Raw genomic sequence first — 26,702 nt, forward strand, 5'->3', positions numbered from 1 at the left:
CCGTCATTATTTTCATTATTAAACACTTATAAACACTTTTATAAACACTTGCAGTCTGTATAATGCATAAACACAACTTCATTCTTTATAAATCTCTTCAACAGTGTGTAATGTTAGCTTTAGCCACGCAGCATGCATGACGAACATCTTGTAAAGATTCATTTTGAGTGTCATATTAGCTGTGTGAACTGTGTTTATGCTGTTCAAGGCAAGCGCGAGCTCCGGGGGAGGGGGAGCGCGAGATTTAAAGGGGCCGCAACCTATATATCGGTGCATAGTTAATGATGCCCCAAAATAGGCAGTTAAAAAAATGAATTAAAAAAAATCTATGGGGTATTTTGAGCTGAAACTTCACAGACACATTCAGGGGACACCTTAGACTTATATTACATCTTTTAAAAAGAAGTTCTAGGGCACCTTTAAAGAGTGCATATGTGCTTTAGTACGTAAGAACAAGCCTATGATTGAATCTGTAAAACTTGAATTAGTCCTCCGATGCCATGTCCGTAATTTATAGCAGAAAATCTAGCATTAATTCGATCTCAAACGGATTCATTACTTACCACCTGTGTGACATCATTCACCAATGTGGTTGAACGACAGGTTTGCAACAATATGGTTTCGGGAAACAGTCATGACTAGCTAGTTGATTTGTTCAACAATGCATTGAACAATTGTAGTGAAGCAGCGAGTTACGTCATTGTACGGGACACGCACCCCAGATCAATCCTGACTATTAAAAAAAAGTTATGTTCCTCTTTTTCTCCTCTGTTTCTCTCAGCCTGCCAGTGTGACCCACAGGGCTCTCTCAGCACTGTTTGTGACCCGAGCGGTGGGCAGTGCCAGTGTCGACCCAATGTGGTTGGCAGGAACTGCGACAAGTGCGCCCCGGCTACCTTCCTTTTCGGGCCGCAAGGCTGCAGGCGTAAGTACAACTTGGACTCTTTTCACATTTTTGGGGTTCGTCAGAAGTTGTTATAGTTGGGTAAACTACTGGAACGATAGCAAAAGAAAAAAATCCATAAAAGCATTTCTATGACTTTAGAGATTGGTTACGTTGGTCAGATGAGAGAAAAATGTCAAATTTGCCATCACTCCATCAGTGTTAACTATAGTATAGATTGCACCATGTATAGACTCAAGCGTAATTCTGGTCTCTTGTTATTTAGCATGTGATTGCAGTCCCGAGGGGTCTGTCCACTCTTTCTGCCATGAGGCCACGGGTCAGTGTGAATGTATTCCCGGAGCGTATGGGCGGCAGTGTGACCGTTGTCTGCCTGGACACTGGGGTTTCCCTAACTGTCGCCCTTGCACTTGTAATGGCCACGCTGAGCAGTGTGACCCACACACCGGACAGTGTCTGACCTGCAGAGACCACACCAACTGGCCACAACTGCGAGAGGTTTGTTACGGTTTTCTTTGTTCAACATTATAGGTCAAAATGTAAGCCTTTTACTCATCAAATCATTTCCGCAGGTGCTTGAACGGCTACTATGGTGACCCTGTTCTGGGCTCTGGAGACCACTGCCGCCCCTGCATGTGTCCTGACGGTCCCGGCAGCGGCCGGCAGTTTTCCGGCGGGTGTTATAAAAATCTCGACTCCAACCAGGTGTTTTGCATCTGCAACCAGGGATATAAAGGTAAACACCAGACATCTTACTTGATTTATAACAGCATCTGTCGAGAAACTGTAAATTTCCTTTATCATGACACACGCTAGAACTTGTTATAGTTCAAACGTTTAGAATCTTCAGTGTTTTTTAGGTTTTTGAAAGAAGTCTCTTCTGCTCACTTATTTGATCAAAAATACAGTAAAACATTAATATTGTTAAATATTATTACCATTTAAAATTATAGTGATACACTGATAATATAAAAAAAGTGCCTTAAGCACCAGATCAGCATATTAGAATGGTTTCTGAAGGATCATGTGACACTGAAGACTGGAGTAATGATGCTGAAAATTCAGCTTTGATCACAGGAATGAAATACATTTTAAAATATATTCAAATAGAATACAGTTATTTTAAATTGTAATAACATTTCACAATAATATTCATTTTACTGTATTTCTGGTCAAATAAATTGCAGACTTGATTAGCATGACGTTTATTTTTAAAAGATTCCAATCTTTTGAAAGGTAGTGTATGTGGAAGAATATGGTAATATTTTGACTTGAAATATGTATTTCTTTAGTATCTTTCAATATGTAATTTTTTAGTAGTGAAAGCTGTAATTTAACACGCCTCCTCTCATGTTGCCCATAGGTGCCAGGTGTGAAGAGTGCGCCCCTGGTTATTATGGAAACCCACACGAGGCGGGCGGAGAATGTAGGGCTTGTCAGTGCAATAACAACATTGACATGACGGACCCGGAGTCCTGTGACGCCCGCACGGGCGCCTGTCTCAAATGCCTGTACCACACGGAGGGCGAGGGCTGCAACCGTTGCAAGCTTGGTTATTACGGCAATGCTCTGACCCAGAGTTGCAGAAGTAAGTTTTTGAAGAAATCAGTTTCCATCCTGCAAATTATTGAATTTTTATTGCCAATACAATGCCTGATTAATAAATATATTTTTATTTAAGACCTAATAATGCACAATTGAAAAGTTTAGTACTTTTGAAATCTAGTTTAAATCTTTTCCCACCAGCGTTGTTTTTTTTTTTTTTTTTTTTTAAACTAGCCAGCTTCAGCATTTTCACAAAAATGTCATGGCCTCCAGAATATTTTGTTGTATGAACATCTGAACATACAATATATCAGAAGAACAGAGGCTCAAAAGCAAAAGCAAACAAAACAAATTATAGAAAAAATGAATTCTAGCTTCATGCGTTCTTTTTTTATCAACATTTGTATGTGGGTAAATGTCATGAAAAAAGCAAGCAATGCTTCTATCAGAGATGGTGTTATTATTGGGAGATACAAGGATCAGTGGCTCTATTATTGGAGAAAGCATAATGACTAACTTGGATTATGTGTGCCTTGATAACCAATCACATTACAGACTTGACATCATTGAATTTCATTCAGAGTTGTGCGACTGTCAATCACTGTGTGCGGATACCATAGAAATCAAAGAGAAGTGCCGTAAACTGAATCATACCTGTCGTGCAATTGTCCGTGACTTCACTCTTAAACCAGCATTTTTTTCGGTGTAAACTCTAATTAGCCGATGGGCTGTCAATTCATTAAATGATAATCCATTTCCTTATAAAAGCATGTTTATTCAGCGTAGTGAAGCCTCTTCTCCATTGACATCCATTCAAAAAAATGGATCTGGATCCAACTCCTCCCATTTTACATATCCCTAAACCTACCCATCTCCACCCCCTGGATCTAAACCTACCCATCTCCAACCCCTGGATCTAGATCCAACTCCTCCCACTTTACATATCCCTAAACCTACCCGTCTCCACCCCCTGGATCTAAACCTACTCATCTCCACCCCTGGATCTAAACCTACTCATCTCCACCCCCTGGATCCAGATCCAACTCTTCCCACTTTATATATCCCTAAACCTACCTGTCTCCGCCCCCTGGTTCTAAACCTACCCATCTCCAACCCCTGGATCTAGATCCAACTCCTCCCACTTTACATATCCCTAAACCTACCCATCTCCACCCCCTGGATCCAGATCCAACTCTTCCCACTTTATATATCCCTAAACCTACTTGTCTCCGCCCCCTGGTTCTAAACCTACCCATCTCCAACACCTGGATCTAGATCCAACTCCTCCCACTTTACATATCCCTAAACCTACCCATCTCCACCCCCTGGATCCAGATCCAACTCTTCCCACTTTATATATCCCTAAACCTACTTGTCTCCGCCCCCTGGTTCTAAACCTACCCATCTCCAACCCCTGGATCTAGATCCAACTCCTCCCACTTTACATATCCCTAAACCTACCCATCTCCACCCCCTGGATCCAGATCCAACTCTTCCCACTTTATATATCCCTAAACCTACTTGTCTCCGCCCCCTGGTTCTAAACCTACCCATCTCCAACCCCTGGATCTAGATCCAACTCCTCCCACTTTACATATCCCTAAACCTACCCATCTCCACCCCCTGGATCCAGATCCAACTCTTCCCACTTTATATATCCCTAAACCTACTTGTCTCCGCCCCCTGGTTCTAAACCTACCCATCTCCAACCCCTGGATCTAGATCCAACTCCTCCCACTTTACATATCCCTAAACCTACCCATCTCCACCCCCTGGATCCAGATCCAATTCTTCCCACTTTATATATCCCTAAACCTACTTGTCTCCGCCCCCTGGTTCTAAACCTACCCATCTCCACCCCCTGGATCTAGATCCAACTCCTCCCACTTTACATATCCCTAAACCTACCCATCTCCACCCCCTGGATCCAGATCCAACTCCTCCCACTTTACATATCCCTAAACCTGTCTGCTGTGGAGCATTGAGGGCACATATCGACCGCAAAGGAGCATTCACGAGCACCCTTCTGAGACCTAAAATTGACAAATGGGACACCCTACTGTCTCGTGGACTTAATGGACACATGTGCACGGCAGCCATTGTAAGTCCACAAGACTGAAAGTGTAATGAAGTGGGGCCTATCTCTTGTTTCTGTTTCTTTTTCGCCTGTTTTGATCCGGAGACTCTGTACTCTTTCAGAAGATGTGTAATAGCGCCCCCTACCGTATAATAGTCAAAACATGGATTGCCAGAAAATTACGTCAATGGCGGGGAAAAAGTTAAAGGCTTCTTTACTAGTATGAAAAATACAATTTAAAAATGATTTAAAAAAATGTACATATTGTGCATCTAGTGTAAGTATGGTCTAAAATGTTTTGTCCTTGTCTTTCCCAGAGTGTGTGTGTAATAAAATGGGCACTGCTGCGGAGACGTGTCCCTCTCAAGGTAACTGCAACTGTGACTTAAACAGCGGACAGTGCCAGTGTCTTCCCAACGTGGTGGGCCAACACTGCGATCAGTGCGCCCCGGACACTTGGAACATGGCCAGCGGGAAAGGCTGTGAGGCCTGCGACTGCGACCTCAACCATTCCTTCGGCTCTTCCTGCAATGAGGTTAGACCACATCTCATGTTTGGGATAGTAATAAAGTGCAGATTTTCTGATGGATTAATCTGTGTTTTTATCCTCTGTGCTGTAGATTATGGGCCAGTGCTCTTGTAAACCTGGATTTGGTGGCAGAACCTGCAGAGAGTGTAGAGAACTGTTCTGGGGGAACCCTGAGGTCAAATGTCACGGTGAGTTCAGAAAAAATGAGAAATATTAGTGCATTAAATTACCCAGTGAATTATGATAATTCTTATCATTTAACTTTAGTATAATGTGACATATTTGTCCATACTAGCGCTTTCCAGCACTCTTCTTCATGAGCATTTGAGTGTGTGGTTAAAAACTAGCCTTGAGCGCCATCTGCTGTTAAAAGTAAGCTCAGAAAATTTATTTGAGAGAGAATCAATCCAGAATCATTGTATCGCAAATCAAGAATCGATGTATTGTCCTAGCCCTGTGGTTCCCAAACTGGGGTACGTGAGGTGACAAAAGGGGGTACGCGAACAAAATGCTGAGTAGTTCATTTAATTCTACCTTAAAATAATATTAAAATTGAGCATGTATTACTAACTTCCAAAATGTTGTAAATCTAGTACATTTAATCAAATTACCTCATCATTTGCAGTCAAAAATGACTGTATCCACCATAGACTGTAAAACAAGCAGCATGCAAAAGATAGATTGCGTGCCGAATCTGCTGTCTTAAATCGCGCTAAATTACTTTAGTTCTCAACAATGCACCTTTGTAAAAGTAGAGATTTAGCACTTACTCGCATGAAGAACAAATATAGACACAGATAATGGATTAATTTCGATTTAAGACTTCGATACAAAAACATACCTTGTGTGAGTTCTTGTGTTTAATGATGATAACGAGCAAGAATGCAATTGTTCCCAAATATCCACATGACTGCAAACGTGCCATTATTATACAACAGGTCAAAAAATAAAACGTAAATTTTAAACACAGTACTGTCAGTATTTACTCTATTTTGCAATGAAATAATAGTTCTAACGAAAACCACAGCAGAACTACAACACACGTCTGTGTTTCAAAAACAATTCTGCGGCTTTGAACGAATTGAGAGAGTCAATGATTCAATGATTCATTTACAGCCACTTGCTTCGTTACTGAATGAATGACTCGATGATTCACTCATAAAAACAGTGACTTGCTGCCACCTACTGGCGGTTCTAGTTTAATATTAAAAAGTTTTACTTAGTTTTACCATCGTTGCATATTTCTCTATTAGACATTTTTTCTTTAAAACATTATTTATTTTATAAAGTTATTCATAAAGCTAAAAAAAAAATGCACTGGAAAATCAATTTAGGGGGCAAATATTGTCCCTTAATGGTAAAGGTGTGACTGCAGCCGAAGTGGAAGAGAGGGGGGTACGCAGAAGGATAGTAATCTCTTCAGAGGGTACTCCAAGCTAAAAAGTTTGGGAACCACTGTCCTAGCCCTATTGCACACCAATAAATCGTGTGCAAGGTAAATTAAGTTATTTTAATTTAATTTTAGATCTTAAATTTTAATTATCACTGCTAAACATGAAAGAACAGAACTAAACGTTTTGCTGATAGTGGAAACACACCAATTGTGAGTTCTGCCAATACTCTAAACCATAAAAACTGTAGGCAACCCAGTTTTGTAGGAATGTGTAGCAGAATGGAAAAGCCCTCGACCCACTCTTTGATTTGCCCCAGATGTGCGTGACCATGACGAGCTCGTGGGGGGATCTGTCGAAGCCTAGCAATATCTTCTCTACTCCCACAATGCACCTTTGTACTCGTGGGCTTTCCCCTTATGGGGCCGTTAGAGTCTGACGCAGCACCTCTTCACAGAAAAGAGTTTTTGTCCTCTCTCTGACTGTATTTGTGGCTGTGCAGACCATTATCTTTGAAAATCTATTTGAACTTGATGAAGAATTTTCAGTCTGCTTTTAAGGAAAAAAGGGTAAGATTCTGATTGAGCATCAACTATCTACTGATCTCCTTCAAGATGGTTGTGAAGCATTTCATTAGAACTTCAAATAAACACTACAATCTCTGCCCAATTAACAGCTCATAATCAAAGGTGATATATGTAAATTATGACAGCAAGTACCTACAGCATTTCCAACAAGTCATATAAACACTTTTATGCTATGTTTTTGTAATTAAATGAAGGAAACTAAATGCAGATTTAAATTTTTTTGCACGAACAATTACGTTATTAACCCATTTGGCCGTCAGCAGAGCAGGTTTTGGACTCTCTTTGAGCAGAAAAATCTGTTCCACCCCCACACCAATCCATTTGTTTAGAGAGTCCTGATGGAGCAGGAAGCCCCCCGTGTTCCTCTAAGATCCAGTTACCCCTCTATAACCCTGCTGTTTACTCGCCCTCAACATGCTCTCCCTCTTCCAACACAGGACTGAGCGTTTGTTCAGCTTGAGCTGTGCTTTATGTGGTTTCCTCTTATTAGTTTGGTAATCTTGTGAAATCGCAAGCTTTAAGTTTTGTCCAACCACATCTGATTTGCTCATTTTTTATAGAGGCTTCAGTCATACTTGTGTCTGATTTGCTCTTGAGCACTTGAGTTTTAGAGTTTTTAAGTTTAGACTAGTGCTTAAGCTTTTTTATAACTTTTATACTTTTATAGGTCATAATAATAACAATATAAGCATACATAAATTGTATATGTATGTGTACATATATATATATATATATATATATATATATATATATATATATATATATATACACTGTGTGCAGAATTATTAGGCAAGCTGATTTTCTGATCATATTTTTTTTCCAAGCACATTTTACCAATTCCAATCCACATCAATCTTAATAACTACTATTAACATTGTTTTAATCATTTATAAGTGATATATAATTGTTCATGAAGGCTGGAAATGAAAAATGCCTTATATTCAGGTGTGCAGAATTATTAGGCAGGTTTGCTTTTACAGGCAAAATGAGCCAAAAAAAGAGATTTAACTCAGACTGAAAAATCAAAAATTATTAAATACTCACGAGAAGGACGCAATACTAATGCAATACTAGAATTTGCAAAGTGAAAGCATGACCAAGGGAAAGCAAAATGCTCATGGGGTCAGCGGGGTCATACAAAATCAGGTGGAAAAGAAAAGACACATGTTAACTGCAAAAGATTGAAGAATTAAGGTGAAGAATTAAGTGTGAAACCATCAGGAACCCTTTAGTCTCCAGCGCCACCATTTTCCAGAACTGCAACCTACCTGGAGTCCCCAGAAGTGCAAGGTGTCAGGATCTCAGAGACTTAGGTTAGCTAAAGAATCCTAAAAAATGACCCGCTCTTAATAATAATCACAAGCTGAAATGTTGTGAAATACATGAAGACTGGGTTTTTATAGGCTTTATAGACAGACAGCTTGAGAGTGACTCCTGAAGGACCAGCACCACATCCTCTTGTACCACTGTTTGAAGAATTTATCTTCCAAAATCTGGCAGTAAGGTGTGGGAGTTTACTTTTAGTCCCTCTCTTATCCTGAAATGTCCGTCTTGCAGAGATGGACTAAAAATGAACTCCCACACCTTACTGCCAGATTCTGGAAGATAAATTCTTCAAACAGTGGTAAAAGAGGATGTGGTGCTGGTCCTTCAGGAGTCACTCTCAATCTGTCTGTCTATAAGGCCTATAAAAACCCAGTCTTCGTGTATTTTATAACACTTCAGCTTGTGATTCTGATTAAGAGCGGGTCATTTTTTAGGATTCTTTAGCTAACCTAACTAAGTCTCTGAGACACCTTGCACTTCTGGAGACTCCAGGTAGGTTGCAGTTCTGGAAAATGGTGGCGCTGGAGACTAAAAGGTTCCCGATGGTTTCACACTTAACTCTTCACCTTAATTCTTAACTCTTTTGCAGTTAACATGTGTCTTTTCTTTTCCACCTGTTTTTGTATGACCCCGCTGACCCAATGAGCATTTTGCTGTCCATTGGTCATGCTTTAACTTTGCAATTTCTAGTATTGCATTAGTATTGCGTCCTTCTCGTGAGTATTTAATCATTTTTGACTTTTCAGTCTAAGTTAAATCTCTTTTTTGGCTCATTTTGCCTGTAAAAGCAAACCTGCCTAATAATTCTGCACACCTGAATATAAGGCATTTTTCATTTCCAGCCTTCATGAACAATTATATATCACTTATAAATGATTAAAAACATTATTAATAGTAGTTATTAAGATTGATGTGGATTGAAATTGGTAAAATGTGTTTGGAAAAAAAATATGATCAGAAAGTTAGCTTGCCTAATAATTCTGCACACAGTGTATATATATATATATAGTAATGCTGTTAAATCGATTAATTACGATTAATCACATCTAACATAAAATGTATGTAAATGTGTGTGTGTGTGTGTGTGTGTATGTATGTGTATATGTATATATATATATATATATATATATATATATATATATATATATATCTCAGTGCTTCCCACACATAGACTTTACTTGGGCGGGCCGCCCTGGTATAATAACGGCCACCCATATATATTTGGAGACACATTTTTTCTTTTATTATTTTTATCCTCTTATACTTTTATATCTGCCCAATATAATGAAACCATCCGCGATCGATTAACTAATTGTTTCGTACCTTCTCATTATGTGTGCGTCAGAACTGTTTACTCCCGCTGACATTCCCACAGGCGCTGCATTTTGCAAAGTCACAAGAGGGCGCTGTTGCGCGTTCTACAAGCTCGCGCAACAGCGCTTCAGACTGCTTCAAAGTGATTCTCAATCAATGAAAAGCGCAGATTTATGCCAAGCAATTACTAATGAACTCAAGTTGATGAATTATTACAATGTCTACTTCATAGCCTTTATATAAAATGTTTTATATGGTTGTTTTATAATCTGAAGGATCAGCCTACAATAGTATAGATATTTCAAAATAAGAGTCCCGGTTTATTGCAGGCTTGTTTATAATTAAACGTCACACGCTACGTTTTTTCTTTCTCTTTTGGGCATTATTGGTATTTTAGTTGCATAAGAAATTATATTTAATTTGATTTCCATTTAATTCATAGTAAATTATTGTAATCTAAGAAAAGACTAAGAACATTATTTGACATATATTATTCATTATATAAATTTTACTATTAAAATCTGTGTCCCATTCACCGAGAGAGACACTATATGACAGCAAAGAGAACATAGGAAAAGGATAACCATTTAAATGCTGTAATTTTGCATAATTTAAATTACATAATATTAGTATGTAATTAAATGTAATAGTATATGCTATGTAATTAAAATTAATTTCAATTAATACAAATACTGTTAAAAATCACACATTATTTGTTTGTCACATGTAGTAGACCATTTTTGTGCAATGGGTAATAGGAGGATTTTTCAACCAGCTACCACCGCAAGTATATTTCAAACCTGTGGGAAGCACTGTATATATATATATATATATATATATATATATATATATATATATATATATATATATATATATATATATATATATATAATGATTTATGAATTATAGACCTATTTTAGCTAGACTTTGAAAGAAAAATGAATCACTATTTTTTGTCTGTTCTTCTTAAATAATGAAATAATGATTATTGTACCTTAGATGCAAAATTGCATAGGATATTAAGACATATACTTAAAGCATACAAGTTAATTTGATGTGTGCTTATACAAAATACTCCCGCCGAACAGTAAAACAAATTTGTTCAAATGTTCATTGAATGCTACTTAAACTCTTAAAGCCCTTGTGGAAGAATGATACCTAGACCAAGAAGTGAAGTTTACTCCCATGCTTTTGTAGAATAACCTTATCTACATGGTGATGAAAAACAGATGGAAAGGATGCATACATTTATGAATAAAAACCTACTGACTGATATATTAGAACTTATTGCAGGTCTTTAGTTGGTTTCAGATTAAATTTATTGACAGAAATAGGATCTTCATGGCTGGTTACTGTTTACACAAATCTGGCAAATACATCACTAACCCAGAAGTTGGTATGTTTTAAAGGCATCATTTCCGAGAGCTTGTTAACACCGTCATGAATGTTTAACAGCAGTAAAATGGACATTGTTTTACAGAAGTACCTCTAGGGTGGTTTAGGCTGGGAGACTGTGGTTTCTCTTCTCGGCTAGCGTGTGAGATGTTAAAGATTTACATCCCCATACCTTAGCCATATACGTCTGTGTAACCGTTGGCTGAGTACACAAATGCAATGCATTCAATCTTCAAGAAGCGTGTTTATTTTAGGCCTATTTTTAAAAGGTTCATTTAATTCTCAAGCCAGCTTTTAAACAATAAAATGCAGATGTGTTCCTTAGACAGTAAACGCATGTCCTAGTGTTTTTGTGTCTGTTGTAAATTGTCGAAATCACCTTCACAAAAACTCCTACGCATGTCACCATCTCCAGGGGTCACATTCACGGCATTGTCCCAACAAGAAACACCCCGGTGCCGCCTGAGGCCCCCTGGATAATAGCAGGGATTAACCTCCAAGATAATTCCCTATCTCTAGTACCTTGTATGCATTAGTGCCCTTAGGTGAAGGAGTCTTTTCCCGTGGAATGTGTGTGTAATCACTACACACTGGAATGTGTTTTAAGTAAATTAACCGTCCCAGACAGGGTCCCCATTCACATATTGTATGTGTCACATGTATTGTCCTGAATTCCTGGTTACTTATCTACCCAGAAAGACATGGTCTCTGTTCCAAATCGTAATGAGCTACAAACCCAGCATAACTTTCCTGCTCTCTAATGCCAAATTGGCACAGCAAAGGTGGCACAGAACTGGCAATTAGGTGTGTTTACACAGACTGTTTAATACTGCTCAGAGGTGACATAAATACATTTACACAGCAGTTTCAACTGAATACTTTGACTCTAAGGACTGAAGAGGGCCAGAGCAGGCTTAATTTAATCTATTTTTTGTGCAGAATTATGATTTTAAATTGAATTTTTAGCAGGCAAAGCATTGTAACTATGTCTGATCTTTGAAATTTTAAGGCATCGTTCATGGAGAAGGCAATCTCATGCTGTGGTTATGTTGGAAAGATCATAATTACTAGTTGAACGCACATGAACAACACCAGAATTTCATAATTACAAGTGGAAACTAAATTTTGAAAACATTGTGAAAGGCAATAAATGTAGTGTCTGTATTTAAGGTAAAGTTGATGAATGAATGATTTTTTTTTTATTATTTACAATAAAATAAGCTAAGTTGCTTCTACAAAATATGATAGTATTGTATAATTATGATAAAATATAAGATTCAAGTTAAAGCACTTTAATAAATTGAAAAACAGCAAAAACACCTGATGCGCATTCTTTATTCGAGTTAAAAAATATTGCAGTATTGTTTGTAAAAGGCTACATTGATGTCTTGCTCCGACTAAAGTGATTTGAACACACCTGATGTTTTAATTACAACTTTCCAATTCGTAAATACGAACTTTCCAGGAGAACCTGAATGCACCATTAGAATGATCTGCACCGAGCTAAAAAAATATCCAAAATGGCAGACATAAAAAATGCTATGCTGATATTTCTTGCAATACTGAATAGTATTGATAAAGTAATACATAAAAAATGGACCATTTTATGGACTAGTGCTTATGCTTATTACCACATTGTTAGCTTAGCATCATGCTAATGTAACCGCTTTTTAAGTTGTGAAATAAGGAATATTGTTTATGGCATATACACACACACGTATATATGTATATATACACATAGATTTCTCATTAGCTGCTGTTTCTGTGGGTCATGATACACAAGTCATCCGCCATATTGGAACAGTCAAAGCCAGTCCGTAAACATTAAAGAGCAAGTTTACTGTGCATCTGCAACCGTAGTTAGACGCATGTTTGATTATCTATATCTGCAATATATTTCAGCAGATGATTTTGCTAAACTAACACAATACAAGACGATGGCGTCAGCTAACACGACATTAAAAAGGTTGCCATAGTATAAAAACAGTAATATTGAGTTAATACATATAACACAAACACATTCTCACCTGGGAAAGCTTATCCCATTTCTTCAGGAATTTAAATCAAAGCGGTTTCACAACCAAAGTTGTGAAAGTTGCGCAATGTTGTGGTATCATTGATTCTTACTGTAAATGACGACATGTTGACCTTTCCAAGATGGCAGACGCGCCGATGTGTCTGAAGCGGTCGAGTGTGGCATCTACATATACATACAGTATCTTTGGTTTCGGGTCAAAGCCTCTACATTTTTCACTTGAGAATACTATCTCAACAGCTCAATGAGCACTATTTATTCATATCACACATATAAGCTAAGCTTTTTAAAGCTTACAGTGTACATTACGGTCTACAAATATTTTAACGATTCATAAAAGACAAATCACTGTCTGGACATCTGGGATTTTGGTATGGAGATAAAGGATAGGATCATGATTTTTCGGTAGTATTATCCAAAAAGAATCTAAAAAAGAGATTTTTTTCTGGTGAAATAGTCTTGATGAAGGTTAACAAGGTTCTTACAACTCCTAGAATTTTCTGTAGATGAGTATGTTTGTTTAAGGGCCTCATGTTAGGTCATTCCTGATGTGGTGTTTGCTAAGTGTCTCGTCTGTCATTGTAGGCAGTTACTGCCTTTTGTTCACCAAACACTCTGAAACAACGCTAGACGTGCAGCACTAAAGTGGGCAAACAGTCTTTTCCTCAATGCTTCTACTCCCACCTCCTCTCCCTGGCTCAATCACTCACTCTTTAAACTCCAGCCTAATAAGGTCACAGTAACTTAAAGTTTGCAGCCATTGCCAGAAAATGCCAGTCAATGAGCTGTTGTTTTTGCCCTGTTTACACCTGGTATTAAGATGCATTTTGGTCGATCGGATCACGAGTAGATGGGGGAGACACATACCAGTTTACACCTGGTGTTTTAATCCGTCTCTTTTGATCACTTTCAACCACTTCTTTTTGGGGAGGGTCTATGGGCAAGTAAATGTATGGGTTTTTTCCAGATCTTTCGATCTAATGGATGAAATAAGCTTGCACAATCTAATTTCAACTAACTTGGTTAGTTGCCAATGCAGTATTTAGTCATTTAGTTTGAAATTTTTACCTAATATTTATATTTTACTTCAGGCTTTATTTCAAATAGTTTAAATTAACAATAATAACTGTACATAAACCTCAATGTTCCTGTATATTTTTTCAGCGTGTGACTGTGACCCAAGAGGCATTGCGGAGCAGCAGTGCAACAAGGCCACAGGTCACTGCGTTTGTGTGGAGGGTGTTTCCGGACCCCGATGTGACGCATGCGCTCGAGGCTACACGGGCGAGTTCCCACAGTGCGAGCGCTGCCATCAGTGCTTTGCCGAATGGGATGTAATTGTAGGCGACCTCACCAATCAGACCCATAGACTGGTTCAGAAGGTCAATACCATCAAAGCCACTGGCATTACTGGACCCTACCAAGCCACCATCAATAATGTTGAAAGCAGCGCCAACTCAATCCGCAACATCCTGGCCCAGAATCCAGCCACTGAGCCTCTAACGGAGATCCAGGAACTTCTTGAAAAAGCTACGTAAGTTATGTCCTTGCTTGGCATGTGGAAGCAAGTGCAGATCCTTCTTATTAGTTCGCATTGAGAGATCATTTTTAACTCTTCTCATAAGAATAATCTTCTTTCTCTAAAGTGATTTGATGGCTAAAATGAACACCAACCTTAACCTGACGGAGGAGACCTTGTCCGAGATCTCATCTGACAACAACAGCACAGACACCAAACTGAACTCTCTCAAAGAAGAAGCTCAAAAACTGGAACAGACAGTGAAAGACCTGCAGGAACAGGTGGAGTTTGTGAAGAATTCGGATGTTCGAGGTGAGTAACATCACTCAAGATGTTGTAAAGCACTTTTCTTGACCAGGAAAAACCATCAATCCACCATCTTTTTTGGTCCACAGGGGCCAGAGCCAGCGTGAATCGATATTACGAGCAGTCCCAGAAGGCAGAGGCCCGTGCCAATGCCTCCACCAGTGACCCATACAATCTGGTCAATCAGTCTGCCACCCTGCGGACAGAAACGGAGGACTTGATGAACCAGACCAAAGAAGAGTTCAGTCAAAGGCAGGATGAGTTTTCAACAAAACTGGACAACCTGGCAGGACAACTAGAGACTCTGGACCTGTCTGAGCTTAGCGAGAAGGTAAAGCAGTCAAGGATAGGTGTACTATTACATTTCAAAGTGATTGGACTTTTAGTTTTTTGCTTGGGCCAATGAACAAACAGACATTTGTGACCACCCAGAACACTAGCAACTGCATAGAAACACCCTTGCAAGACTCTAGCATCATGAAACTAAGTTTTGCTTATTTAAAACCTAGTTTTAACTTTGAGATCTCTCCTTGGATACAGACATGTGGTAGTCAAGCTGGCTCTGAGAACTGTGCCGACTCTCCCTGTGGAGGCCTGAGCTGTGTGGACGGGGAAGGAAACAGGAAGTGTGGAGGAGAGGGATGTGGTGGGCTCACTACGCTGGCCCACAATGCCTGGCAGAAAGCCAAGGACTTTGACCTGGAGATCATCAGCGCCATGGAGGAAGTGGACAAGCTGTCCAAAATGGTGAGGTTTCTCAGCAGACACTGTATCTGCTATCGATATAATAAAGGCATTTTCTTTATTATATTCTGATCTGCACTTGCTAACTGCTGAATGCCTTCGTGAAGACAAGGATTTCTTTCTTTAAAGAGTCCTTCATATATGTGTTCAGGTGTCAGAAGCCAAGGTAAAAGCCGACGAAGCAAAGCTAAATGCTCAGGAGGTGTTGGCGAAGACCAATGAGACCAAAAAACGTGTGGACAGCAGCAACGAGGAGCTTCGCCAACTCATCAAACAGATCCGAGACTTCCTTACTCGTAAGACACACTTAGCAAGTTTCCTTGAGATAAGTTGTTTGGATGATGAAAATTGGCTTGAATTTCAACTCCTATTGTATCTGATTCTTCAGAAGATGGAGCGGACCTGGAAAGCATCGAGGCTGTGGCCAATGAAGTTCTGCAGATGCAGATGCCCACCACACCAGCCCAGCTGCAGAACCTGACAGCGGAGATCAGGGAGCGTGTGGGCAGCTTGACAGATGTTGAAGACATCCTCAACCAGAGCGCCGATGACATCCTGAAAGCAGAAAGCTTGCTGGAACAAGCCCGCAAGGCCAGGTCTGAGATATATTCAGTCATATACATCAATCCCAGAAAACGGTTTGAATGCTAAGCTATATTTTTTCCCCAAAAGTCTATTTAATAAAAAAAAATGTATAAAAAAATTAACCTCTAATACTTAAAAAAGTAATGGGACACTAATTCAGTGGTTGACTCTAAGGCTCCCCTTTGTTCAACATAAAACTCGAGGTTTTCTTCTCTCCCTATTATATAAAAGATATTTTCAGTGTTTCTGACATGACAAAGATGCTTGTTTTCAATTTTTTTCATTAACAGAAATATTAAATTGGCATATTAAATTAACATATTTTGTGATTTGGAACTATATAATTTGGAATGCAACTATTGAGTATATCTACAGTACATACAGTATACTCACTATATAGCAAACCTCAACTGCTTGATTGTTATATCATTGAAATGTATATATTTATATATTACTGCCCAGGTATATATATATATATATATATATATATATATATATATATATATATATATATATATTAATTAAAAATTGTATATATAGAACAACCTACCTTCTCTCCGTATTTACAGTATATTCACATAAAGCAATATATATATATATATACTATATAGAATCTCGACAGTGTGATTATTTATATTGTTCCAAAAATGTAACATTATTGCCCAGCTCTTTATATAAAGTTGGATTTATATTATATCCAACTTAATTTGCATACATACAGTATACTAACGTAAAGCGACATATATAAAATATAGTGAAACTTACTGATTTTTCATTTTGTCGCAAAATCTAGCTACGTTATCACCCAGCTCTTTATATAAAGATGGATATATAAATTCAAAATATGTCCAAATTCATCTGCATATATATCTTTCACTCTTTCAAAACGATACTATATAGCAAATCTAAATTACTTGAATGCTTGTATCGTCACAAAATGTAAACTATATTATTGCCAAGCTCTAATCTGCTAAATTTGACTATAAGGCATGTTGATATTACAAGATATTATAATCATTAAAATCACAATTGTCAGTAAAGCTGTGAAAAGAGCTATATAAATCAATTTGACACGACTTGATAAGTTTCTGTATGTTCTTCAATAAAAACCAATAGTTATTGAAAGGGCGAAAAGAATTGTGATTTCAGCTTGATTTCGTCTTGTTTTTTAGCATTTTAGAGTCAGTTTATTATAGTATATTTACTATAATGGGATAGTTCACCCAAAAATGAAAATTCTGTCAAAATTTACTCACCCTCAAGTTGTTTCAAACCTCTATGAATTTTTTTCTGCTGAACACAAAAGATATTTTGTTCCAAACTGTTGATGGGCCCCACTGACTTCCATATTATGGAGGAAAAATACTATGGAAGTCAATGGGGCCTATCAACTGTTTGGTTACCCATATTCTTCAAAATATCATCTTTTGCGTTCAGCAGAAGAAAAAAATTCATATAAATTTGGAACAACTTGAGGCTGAGAAAATGATGACGACATTATTGAGTGAACTATCCCTTTTAAGTCATCCTGTGGGCCCTTTGGGTGTTTGCTGAGGCCCCCTAGTGGGCCCCTGGTTGAGAATGACTGTACTAAAGTGTACCATATCTATGGAATGTGGCACTATTGCCACCTAGTGGCCAGTTCATTGAACAACATGTTTGTTCGTTCTCTATTTTTCACAGGAAGGAGGCGACAGATGTAAAAGACACAGCTGAGATGGTGAAGGAGGCCTTGAAGCAGGCCGAACGCGCTCAGAGCTCTGTAACAGAGGCGTTGAAACAGGCCACTGCTGACATCAAGGGAACACAAGACTTGCTGGTCTCGGTAAGTCTACACTGGTTTATATCACCAGTCATTTGCTCTAAGACTTGTTTTGTCATGAACAATTTTCTGCTTTTGGATGGTACCAAAACACTTTAAGTGACTCTTTTGTACAAAAGGTGGAGTCAGAGACATCCGACTCAGAGCTAAAACTGAGTAACGCCACACGAAGGCTCCTGAAGTTGGAAAGCGACGTAGCTCTGCTCAAAGAAAAGGCTCTCAATACCTCCACAAGCGCCAACATCACAGAGAAAGAGGCTGATAGCATTAACGCACTGGCTGCGCAGCTCAAAAAGGTGCCTGTAATATCTGGACACTGTTGCGTAGTTTTTGGCATTAAATGTTTTGCGTTTGTAACCACTTATGTTGTGGTTGACTGCAGGATCTGGATTCAGAGCTGAAAGACAAGTACAGTACTGTTGAAGAACTGATCACACAGAAAGCTGAAGGAGTGGCAGAGGCCAAGAAAAGAGCAGAGGAACTCCAACAGGAAGCCAAAAATCTGTTGCTACAGGCCAGCGAAAAACTTCAGCTTCTGAAAAGTAAGTCAGTTGTGCATTTCTGATTTGTGAAGCAAATTTTACGCAATAATACGCATTGTTGTAAGAGTATGATAAACCTGAGGCCTGTTGACATGTTATTTCTGCGTCAAATAAGTGCAAATGCAACATCAGCTTCAACTTCAACTGTGAATCTGAACTGATTTCTGGGTTAAAACTTTTAAACATTGGGGTTTAAAATAGTGATGTGAAGTAAAAATTCTGGGCCGATACCAAAAATTCAGGATGGACTTGGTCGAAAGGTGAAAAGGAAAATAGTTTATTTGATAATCAATTAATTAGTCATTAATTTAAAAATCAACACTCAAATAAAACTGAGTTGTACAAACATTTATATCACACATAAGTTTTTATATCAACTCTTTAATAATAGAATTATGTTTCTTCTAATGAGGACATCACTAACAGTAATAAAAATTATAATGAATATGTAATACGGTGCATATTTTTATCAAAATGCGTGTCTAGATTCATTTTTTCTAGCTAACAAGTTTATGGTCACTGAATAGTTTTCAATATACAAGCTATTAAAATAGTTGACATCTTTCTTCGGTCGAAACACTGATCGAGCAAATACAAAAGAGCATCAAAACAACATATTTATTACTTGAATTTTGTGATAAAATCACAAAATTTAATTTAAAAAAATTAAAAGTTGAGAATTTAAAAGTTGAGACTTTGTTTCATATTATTAGGCCCGGTTTCACAGACAGGTCTTAAGCCAGGATTAATCCTTAGTTCAATCATGACATTTTCCCCCGGTTTCACAGACAAGGCTTAAGTTATTCCTAGACTTAAATGCATGTTTGAGCTGTTTTAACTGAAAGTAACTTGTACTGGCAGATCTTAAAATATGTCACTACCATTGTTTTGTCTCAAGATGCACACCAATAATGTTTTTTTCTTAGTGAACGTTTCTAAAAGCTACTTAAATGCCCTAATTGAACTAAGGCTTAATCCTGGTTTAGGCTAAGCCCTGTCTGTGAAACTGGGCCTTAAGTAGCTTTTATAAACATGCCTTATGAAAAAAAATTACTGGTGTGCATCTTGAGACAAAACAATGGCAATGACATTTTAAGATATATCAGTGCAAGTTGCTTTTAGTTAAAACAGCTCAAACATGCATTTTAGTCTGGGACTAGGCTTAATCCTTGTCTGTGAAACTGGGGTTAAAAGTATCAAAACACAAATCTTATTGAAGCTTATCCACATTGTGTGCACAAAACACAGTCAAAACGTGCAATGCTAATTAAACATCACCATTTCGGTCCGTGATTTCAGCTCTCCTAAACCATTTCGGCCAAAACATAAAATTTTCGGTAGCGGAAATTTCAGTGCATTACTACTTTAATCTTCTGGTGCTCTTCGGTCATTTTTGACCGAAAAATTTTACGTTATTTTTTTTTATTTATTTATTTTTTAGAATTTTTTACTTCATCTGAATGGTATGAAACTTGGTAAAAGTTTTGGCACTTGCTATGTGAACATAAAAAAAAATCATGGACATGATTCGAAAAGGTTAAATGGTCCTGAAAAAAATAGTCACACTTGTGCTCCTCCCGGTCAAAAATGACCACATTGGAAATGAATGGGAGACGAATTTCATCTACTGAAAACTTTTGGTACTGCGGGTAAACAAAATCTTACTGAAAGCTCAGTTTTTGAACACTATTTTTTTAGTTTTATGATTTTGATTTTATTGCAGTTTTAGAGTAAAACGTGTTTTTGAAAATATGTATTTCATATAAAAATTGAAAAAAGTATTTTTGTGCATTTTTCATAACAATAAATGTAAAATTCTTTCGTTTTTAAGTTAACTTTTTAAAACTTTTGTTCACTTCAGCAGTAATATGCCAAGTGTCATCTTTGAAAGAGATCAAAAAGTCTGTGCTATAAAGCATTCAAAATTTATGACAGCTTAAGTTGGAAATTTAATTTCCAGGTCTATGCTCAAAAATTGAATAGATGGATTATAACTACAGAGTAAATATAATTTAGCACCATAAAATCCCCTAAAAATGCAAAATATTAAATAAAAAACATTATCGAACTAAAATATACATACATAAAATATAGTACAAAAAAAATCTGTAATTGTTGACCGACATGTGAAGAGCACCAGAGGGTTAAAAAGAACTATCATACAACTGTTTCCAGTTTAGTTTTTAGTGTTCTTGATTAAGAAGAGCTAAACTTCTGTTGTTTTGCAGATCTTGAGAAGAGCTATGATGAAAATCAGAAGCTGCTGGAGGACAAGGCCAATGAGCTGGTGGATCTGGAGAAGGCTGTGAAAGACCTGCTGCAGGAGATCAGTCATAAAGTTACCGTCTACAGCACCTGTCTGTTTTAACGCTACTAAAGACCGCATTAGGAAAATAAATTATATTACCTTTTTGGTGAGTTTTACAACTCTTACAGCTACAACTTTACCCACACATTTATCTTTTGTCACTGTATGGAAGGGTGTTAGACACTTTTGCGACCACAAGAGAATGTAATTTGGATTTTAAAATAGACAAGACCAAAGAGTGAATGTAAGATATGCCCAACATAACTATGAGACTGCAATTACACTGACCTCATTGTTTTGATTTATAATAAAAGTTGTTGAAACAAGAAGTAAAATAATGTAAATATGCCTCAATTTTTTACTTTTCTGTCACAGATATCTGGACCAATTTATAAATGCCATGAAAATGAAATCTGAATAAACTCAAGTTTATTACTCAATACTACAGTGTGAAATTGTGTCACTGTTTTCACTCTCCCTCCCAACACATCCTTGAGGTAAAAATACAATCTGAGCACATCTCTGCATTCTTATGAAACTTTATAAGATGGAAATAACAGTCGAGAGTCGTGTATTGTGGAAGAATCACTCTTTATTCAAAATTTGTTTACTTGGACCTGGTCCATGGCTGTAGACCGGTTGAATCACTATAAAGAACCAGTTCATAAGAGTCATTTGGTTGTAAATCAGACACTAGTCACACTGTTATTGTGCTATACTGAGCTTCAGTTATTGTGCTTAAAAGAATTCATTAATTGGATTAAACTGTTTTAAACAGGTAACTCCTAAGTTTGTGAATATTTTTTAGCATTCATTAAAATAACCAGGTCTTAAGAGTCATTTGCTCATGAATCGGACTACACTGAGTGTTTTGTATGTTTTTGAATGACTATTAAGAACCAGCTCAGAATCATTTGCCTGTGAATCGGACAATGGTCGCGCGCTGTATCTTATTGTGCTATACTGAGCTTAAGTTATTGCGCTTAATTGACTTCATTAATTGAATGATTCATCAGACTATTTTAAAAACTGGTAACTTCTTAGTTTGTGAGCTTTTTTTATTTTTTTTTTATTTTAAGCGATTCACTAAAAATAATAAGATTTTGTCATTTACACGGTTTTTTTTTTAGCCATTATTTTAGAGTACGCAGTCTTTTATATTTATATTTTATATTTATATTTATATTATATTTTTATATATTACATTCAATTTAGATGGCAAAGTCTCATTTACTACACAGGTTAAATTGTGCCTCAATACCCCCAGTGAGCAAGCCAAAGGCGACAGTGGCAAGGAAAAACACCCTTCAAAATGTAGGGAGAAACCGTGGGAGGAACCAAGACTCAACAGGGGGGACCCATCCTCCTCTGGTCGGCACATTAAAAAAAATACTGCATATTTGATTTATAATATTTATGATTAGATGATAATTAGCAAAATAACTAATTACATGTTCTCTACAACTCTTACCTGTATTTTACAACTCTTTTCTGTATTTTATAACTATTACATGTACTTTGCAACTCTTACCTGTATTCTACAACTCTTACTTGTACTCTACAACTCTTACTTGTACTCTACAACTCTTACCTGTATTTTACAACTCTTACCCATATTTTACAATTTTTACATGTACTTTACAACTCTTACCTGTATTCTACAACTCTTACCTGTGTTTTACAATTCTTACATGTACTTTACAACTCTTACCCGTATTTTACAATTTTTACATGTACTTTACAACTCTTACCTGTATTTTACAACTCTTACCTGTGTTTTACAATTCTTACATGTTCTTTATAACTCTTACCTGTGTTTTACAATTCTTACATGTACTTTACAACTCTTACCTGTATTTTACAACTCTTACCTGTTTTACAATTCTTACATGTACTTTATAACTCTTACCTGTGTTTTACAATTCTTACATGTACTTTGCAACTCTTACCTGTATTTTACAACTCTTACCTTTGTTTTACAATTCTTACATGTACTTTATAACTCTTACCTGTATTCTACAACTCTTACCTGTATTTTACAACTCTTATCTGTATTTTATAACTATTACATGTACTTTGCAACTCTTACCTGTATTCTACAACTCTTACTTGTATTCTACAACTCTTACCTGTATTTTACAACTATTACCTTTGTTTTACAACTCTTACCTTTGTTTTACAACTCTTACCTTTGTTTTACAACTCTTACATGTACTTTACAACTCTTACCTGTATTTTACAACTCTTACCTGTTTTACAATTTTTACATGTACTTTACAACTCTTACCTGTATTTTACAACTCTTACCTGTGTTTTACAACTCTTACCTGTGTTTTACAATTCTTACATGTACTTTACAACTCTTACCCATATTTTACAATTTTTACATGTACTTTACAACTCTTACCTGTATTCTACAACTCTTACCTGTGTTTTACAATTCTTACATGTACTTTACAACTCTTACCCGTATTTTACAATTTTTACATGTACTTTACAACTCTTACCTGTATTTTACAACTCTTACCTTTGTTTTACAATTCTTACATGTACTTTACAACTCTTACCCATATTTTACAATTTTTACATGTACTTTACAACTCTTACCTGTATTCTACAACTCTTACCTTTGTTTTACAATTCTTACATGTACTTTATAACTCTTACCTGTGTTTTACAATTCTTACATGTACTTTACAACTCTTACCTGTATTTTACAACTCTTACCTGTGTTTTACAATTCTTACATGTACTTTATAACTCTTACCTGTGTTTTACAATTCTTACATGTACTTTACAACTCTTACCTGTATTCTACAACTCTTACCTTTGTTTTACAATTCTTACATGTTCTTTATAACTCTTACCTGTGTTTTACAATTCTTACATGTACTTTACAACTCTTACCTGTATTTTACAACTCTTACCTGTTTTACAATTCTTACATGTACTTTATAACTCTTACCTGTTTTACAATTTTTACATGTACTTTACAACTCTTACCTGTATTCTACAACTCTTACTTGTACTCTACAACACTTACCTGTATTTTACAACTATTACCTTTGTTTTACAACTCTTACCTTTGTTTTACAACTCTTACATGTACTTTACAACTCTTACCTGTATTTTACAACTCTTACCTGTTTTACAATTTTTACATGTACTTTACAACTCTTACCTGTATTTTACAACTCTTACCTGTGTTTTACAACTCTTACCTGTTTTACAATTCTTACATGTACTTTACAACTCTTACCCATATTTTACAATTTTTACATGTACTTTACAACTCTTACCTGTATTCTACAACTCTTACCTGTGTTTTACAATTCTTACATGTACTTTACAACTCTTACCCGTATTTTACAATTTTTACATGTACTTTACAACTCTTACCTGTATTTTACAACTCTTACCTGTATTTTACAACTCTTACCTTTGTTTTACAATTCTTACATGTACTTTACAACTCTTACCCATATTTTACAATTTTTACATGTACTTTACAACTCTTACCTGTATTCTACAACTCTTACTTTTGTTTTACAATTCTTACATGTACTTTACAACTCTTACCTGTATTTTACAACTCTTACCTGTGTTTTACAATTCTTACATGTACTTTGCAACTCTTACCTTTGTTTTACAACTCTTACATGTACTTTACAACTCTTACCTGTGTTTTACAATTTTTACATGTACTTTACAACTCTTACCTGTGTTTTACAATTCTTACATGTACTTTACAACTCTTACCCATATTTTACAATTTTTACATGTACTTTACAACTCTTACCTGTATTCTACAACTCTTACCTGTGTTTTACAATTCTTACATGTACTTTACAACTCTTACCCATATTTTACAATTTTTACATGTACTTTACAACTCTTACCTGTATTCTACAACTCTTACCTGTGTTTTACAATTCTTACATGTACTTTACAACTCTTACCTGTATTCTACAACTCTTACCTGTGTTTTACAATTCTTACATGTACTTTACAACTCTTACCTGTATTCTACAACTCTTACCTTTGTTTTACAATTCTTACATGTACTTTATAACTCTTACCTGTGTTTTACAATTCTTACATGTACTTTATAACTCTTACCTGTGTTTTACAATTCTTACATGTACTTTACAACTCTTACCTGTATTCTACAACTCTTACCTGTATTTTACAACTCTTATCTGTATTTTATAACTATTACATGTACTTTGCAACTCTTACCTGTATTCTACAACTCTTACTTGTACTCTACAACTCTTACTTGTACTCTACAACTCTTACCTGTATTTTACAACTATTACCTTTGTTTTACAACTCTTACCTTTGTTTTACAACTCTTACATGTACTTTACAACTCTTACCTGTATTTTACAACTCTTACCTGTGTTTTACAATTTTTACATGTACTTTACAACTCTTACCTGTATTTTACAACTCTTACCTGTTTTACAACTCTTACCTGTGTTTTACAATTCTTACATGTACTTTACAACTCTTACCCATATTTTACAATTTTTACATGTACTTTACAACTCTTACCTGTGTTTTACAATTCTTACATGTACTTTACAACTCTTACTTTACAACTCTTACCCGTATTTTACAATTTTTACATGTACTTTACAACTCTTACCTGTATTCTACAACTCTTACCTTTGTTTTACAATTCTTACATGTACTTTACAACTCTTACCTGTATTTTACAACTCTTACCTGTGTTTTACAATTCTTACATGTACTTTATAACTCTTACCTGTGTTTTACAATTCTTACATGTACTTTGCAACTCTTACCTTTGTTTTACAATTCTTACATGTACTTTATAACTCTTACCTGTGTTTTACAATTCTTACATGTACTTTACAACTCTTACCTGTATTCTACAACTCTTACCTGTGTTTTACAATTCTTACATGTATTCTACAACTCTTACATGTACTTTAAATCTCTTACCTGTGTTTTACAATTTTTACATGTACTTTACAACTCTTACCTGTATTCTACAACTCTTACCTTTGTTTTACAATTCTTACATGTACTTTATAACTCTTACCTGTGTTTTACAATTCTTACATGTACTTTACAACTCTTACCTATATTCTACAACTCTTACCTGTATTTTACAACTCTTATCTGTATTTTATAACTATTACATGTACTTTGCAACTCTTACCTGTATTCTACAACTCTTACTTGTACTCTACAACTCTTACTTGTACTCTACAACTCTTACCTGTATTTTACAACTATTACCTTTGTTTTACAACTCTTACCTTTGTTTTACAACTCTTACATGTACTTTACAACTCTTACCTGTATTTTACAACTCTTACCTGTGTTTTACAATTTTTACATGTACTTTACAACTCTTACCTGTGTTTTACAACTCTTACCTGTGTTTTACAATTCTTACATGTACTTTACAACTCTTACCCATATTTTACAATTTTTACATGTACTTTACAACTCTTACCTGTATTCTACAACTCTTACCTGTGTTTTACAATTCTTACATGTACTTTACAACTCTTACCCGTATTTTACAATTTTTACATGTACTTTACAACTCTTACCTGTATTTTACAACTCTTACCTTTGTTTTACAATTCTTACATGTACTTTACAACTCTTACCTGTATTTTACAACTCTTACCTGTGTTTTACAATTCTTACATGTACTTTATAACTCTTACCTGTGTTTTACAATTCTTACATGTACTTTGCAACTCTTACCTTTGTTTTACAATTCTTACAT

General features: G+C 36.1%; 1 protein-coding gene across 1 annotated transcript in view; it reads left to right on the top strand.

Moving 5' to 3' along the window:
* The window catches only part of lamb1a (laminin, beta 1a), a 43,789-nt gene extending 22,420 nt beyond the window's left edge, over positions 1 to 21,369 (top strand). Inside the window, 17 exon segments of the mRNA XM_048158146.1 lie at positions 782 to 925; positions 1,170 to 1,381; positions 1,383 to 1,402; positions 1,477 to 1,640; positions 2,268 to 2,492; positions 4,844 to 5,061; positions 5,147 to 5,243; positions 14,268 to 14,637; positions 14,750 to 14,934; positions 15,018 to 15,259; positions 15,469 to 15,675; positions 15,824 to 15,968; positions 16,061 to 16,268; positions 17,941 to 18,082; positions 18,199 to 18,375; positions 18,462 to 18,621; positions 20,850 to 21,369. Coding sequence (XP_048014103.1) covers positions 782 to 925; positions 1,170 to 1,381; positions 1,383 to 1,402; positions 1,477 to 1,640; positions 2,268 to 2,492; positions 4,844 to 5,061; positions 5,147 to 5,243; positions 14,268 to 14,637; positions 14,750 to 14,934; positions 15,018 to 15,259; positions 15,469 to 15,675; positions 15,824 to 15,968; positions 16,061 to 16,268; positions 17,941 to 18,082; positions 18,199 to 18,375; positions 18,462 to 18,621; positions 20,850 to 20,989 — 3,056 coding nt within the window. The 3' untranslated portion in view covers positions 20,990 to 21,369.
* Positions 21,370 to 26,702: the final 5,333 nt, after the last annotated feature.

This window comes from Megalobrama amblycephala, linkage group LG15 (genome assembly GCF_018812025.1).
Source record: "Megalobrama amblycephala isolate DHTTF-2021 linkage group LG15, ASM1881202v1, whole genome shotgun sequence".
NCBI classification, from domain to species: Eukaryota; Metazoa; Chordata; class Actinopteri; order Cypriniformes; family Xenocyprididae; genus Megalobrama; species Megalobrama amblycephala.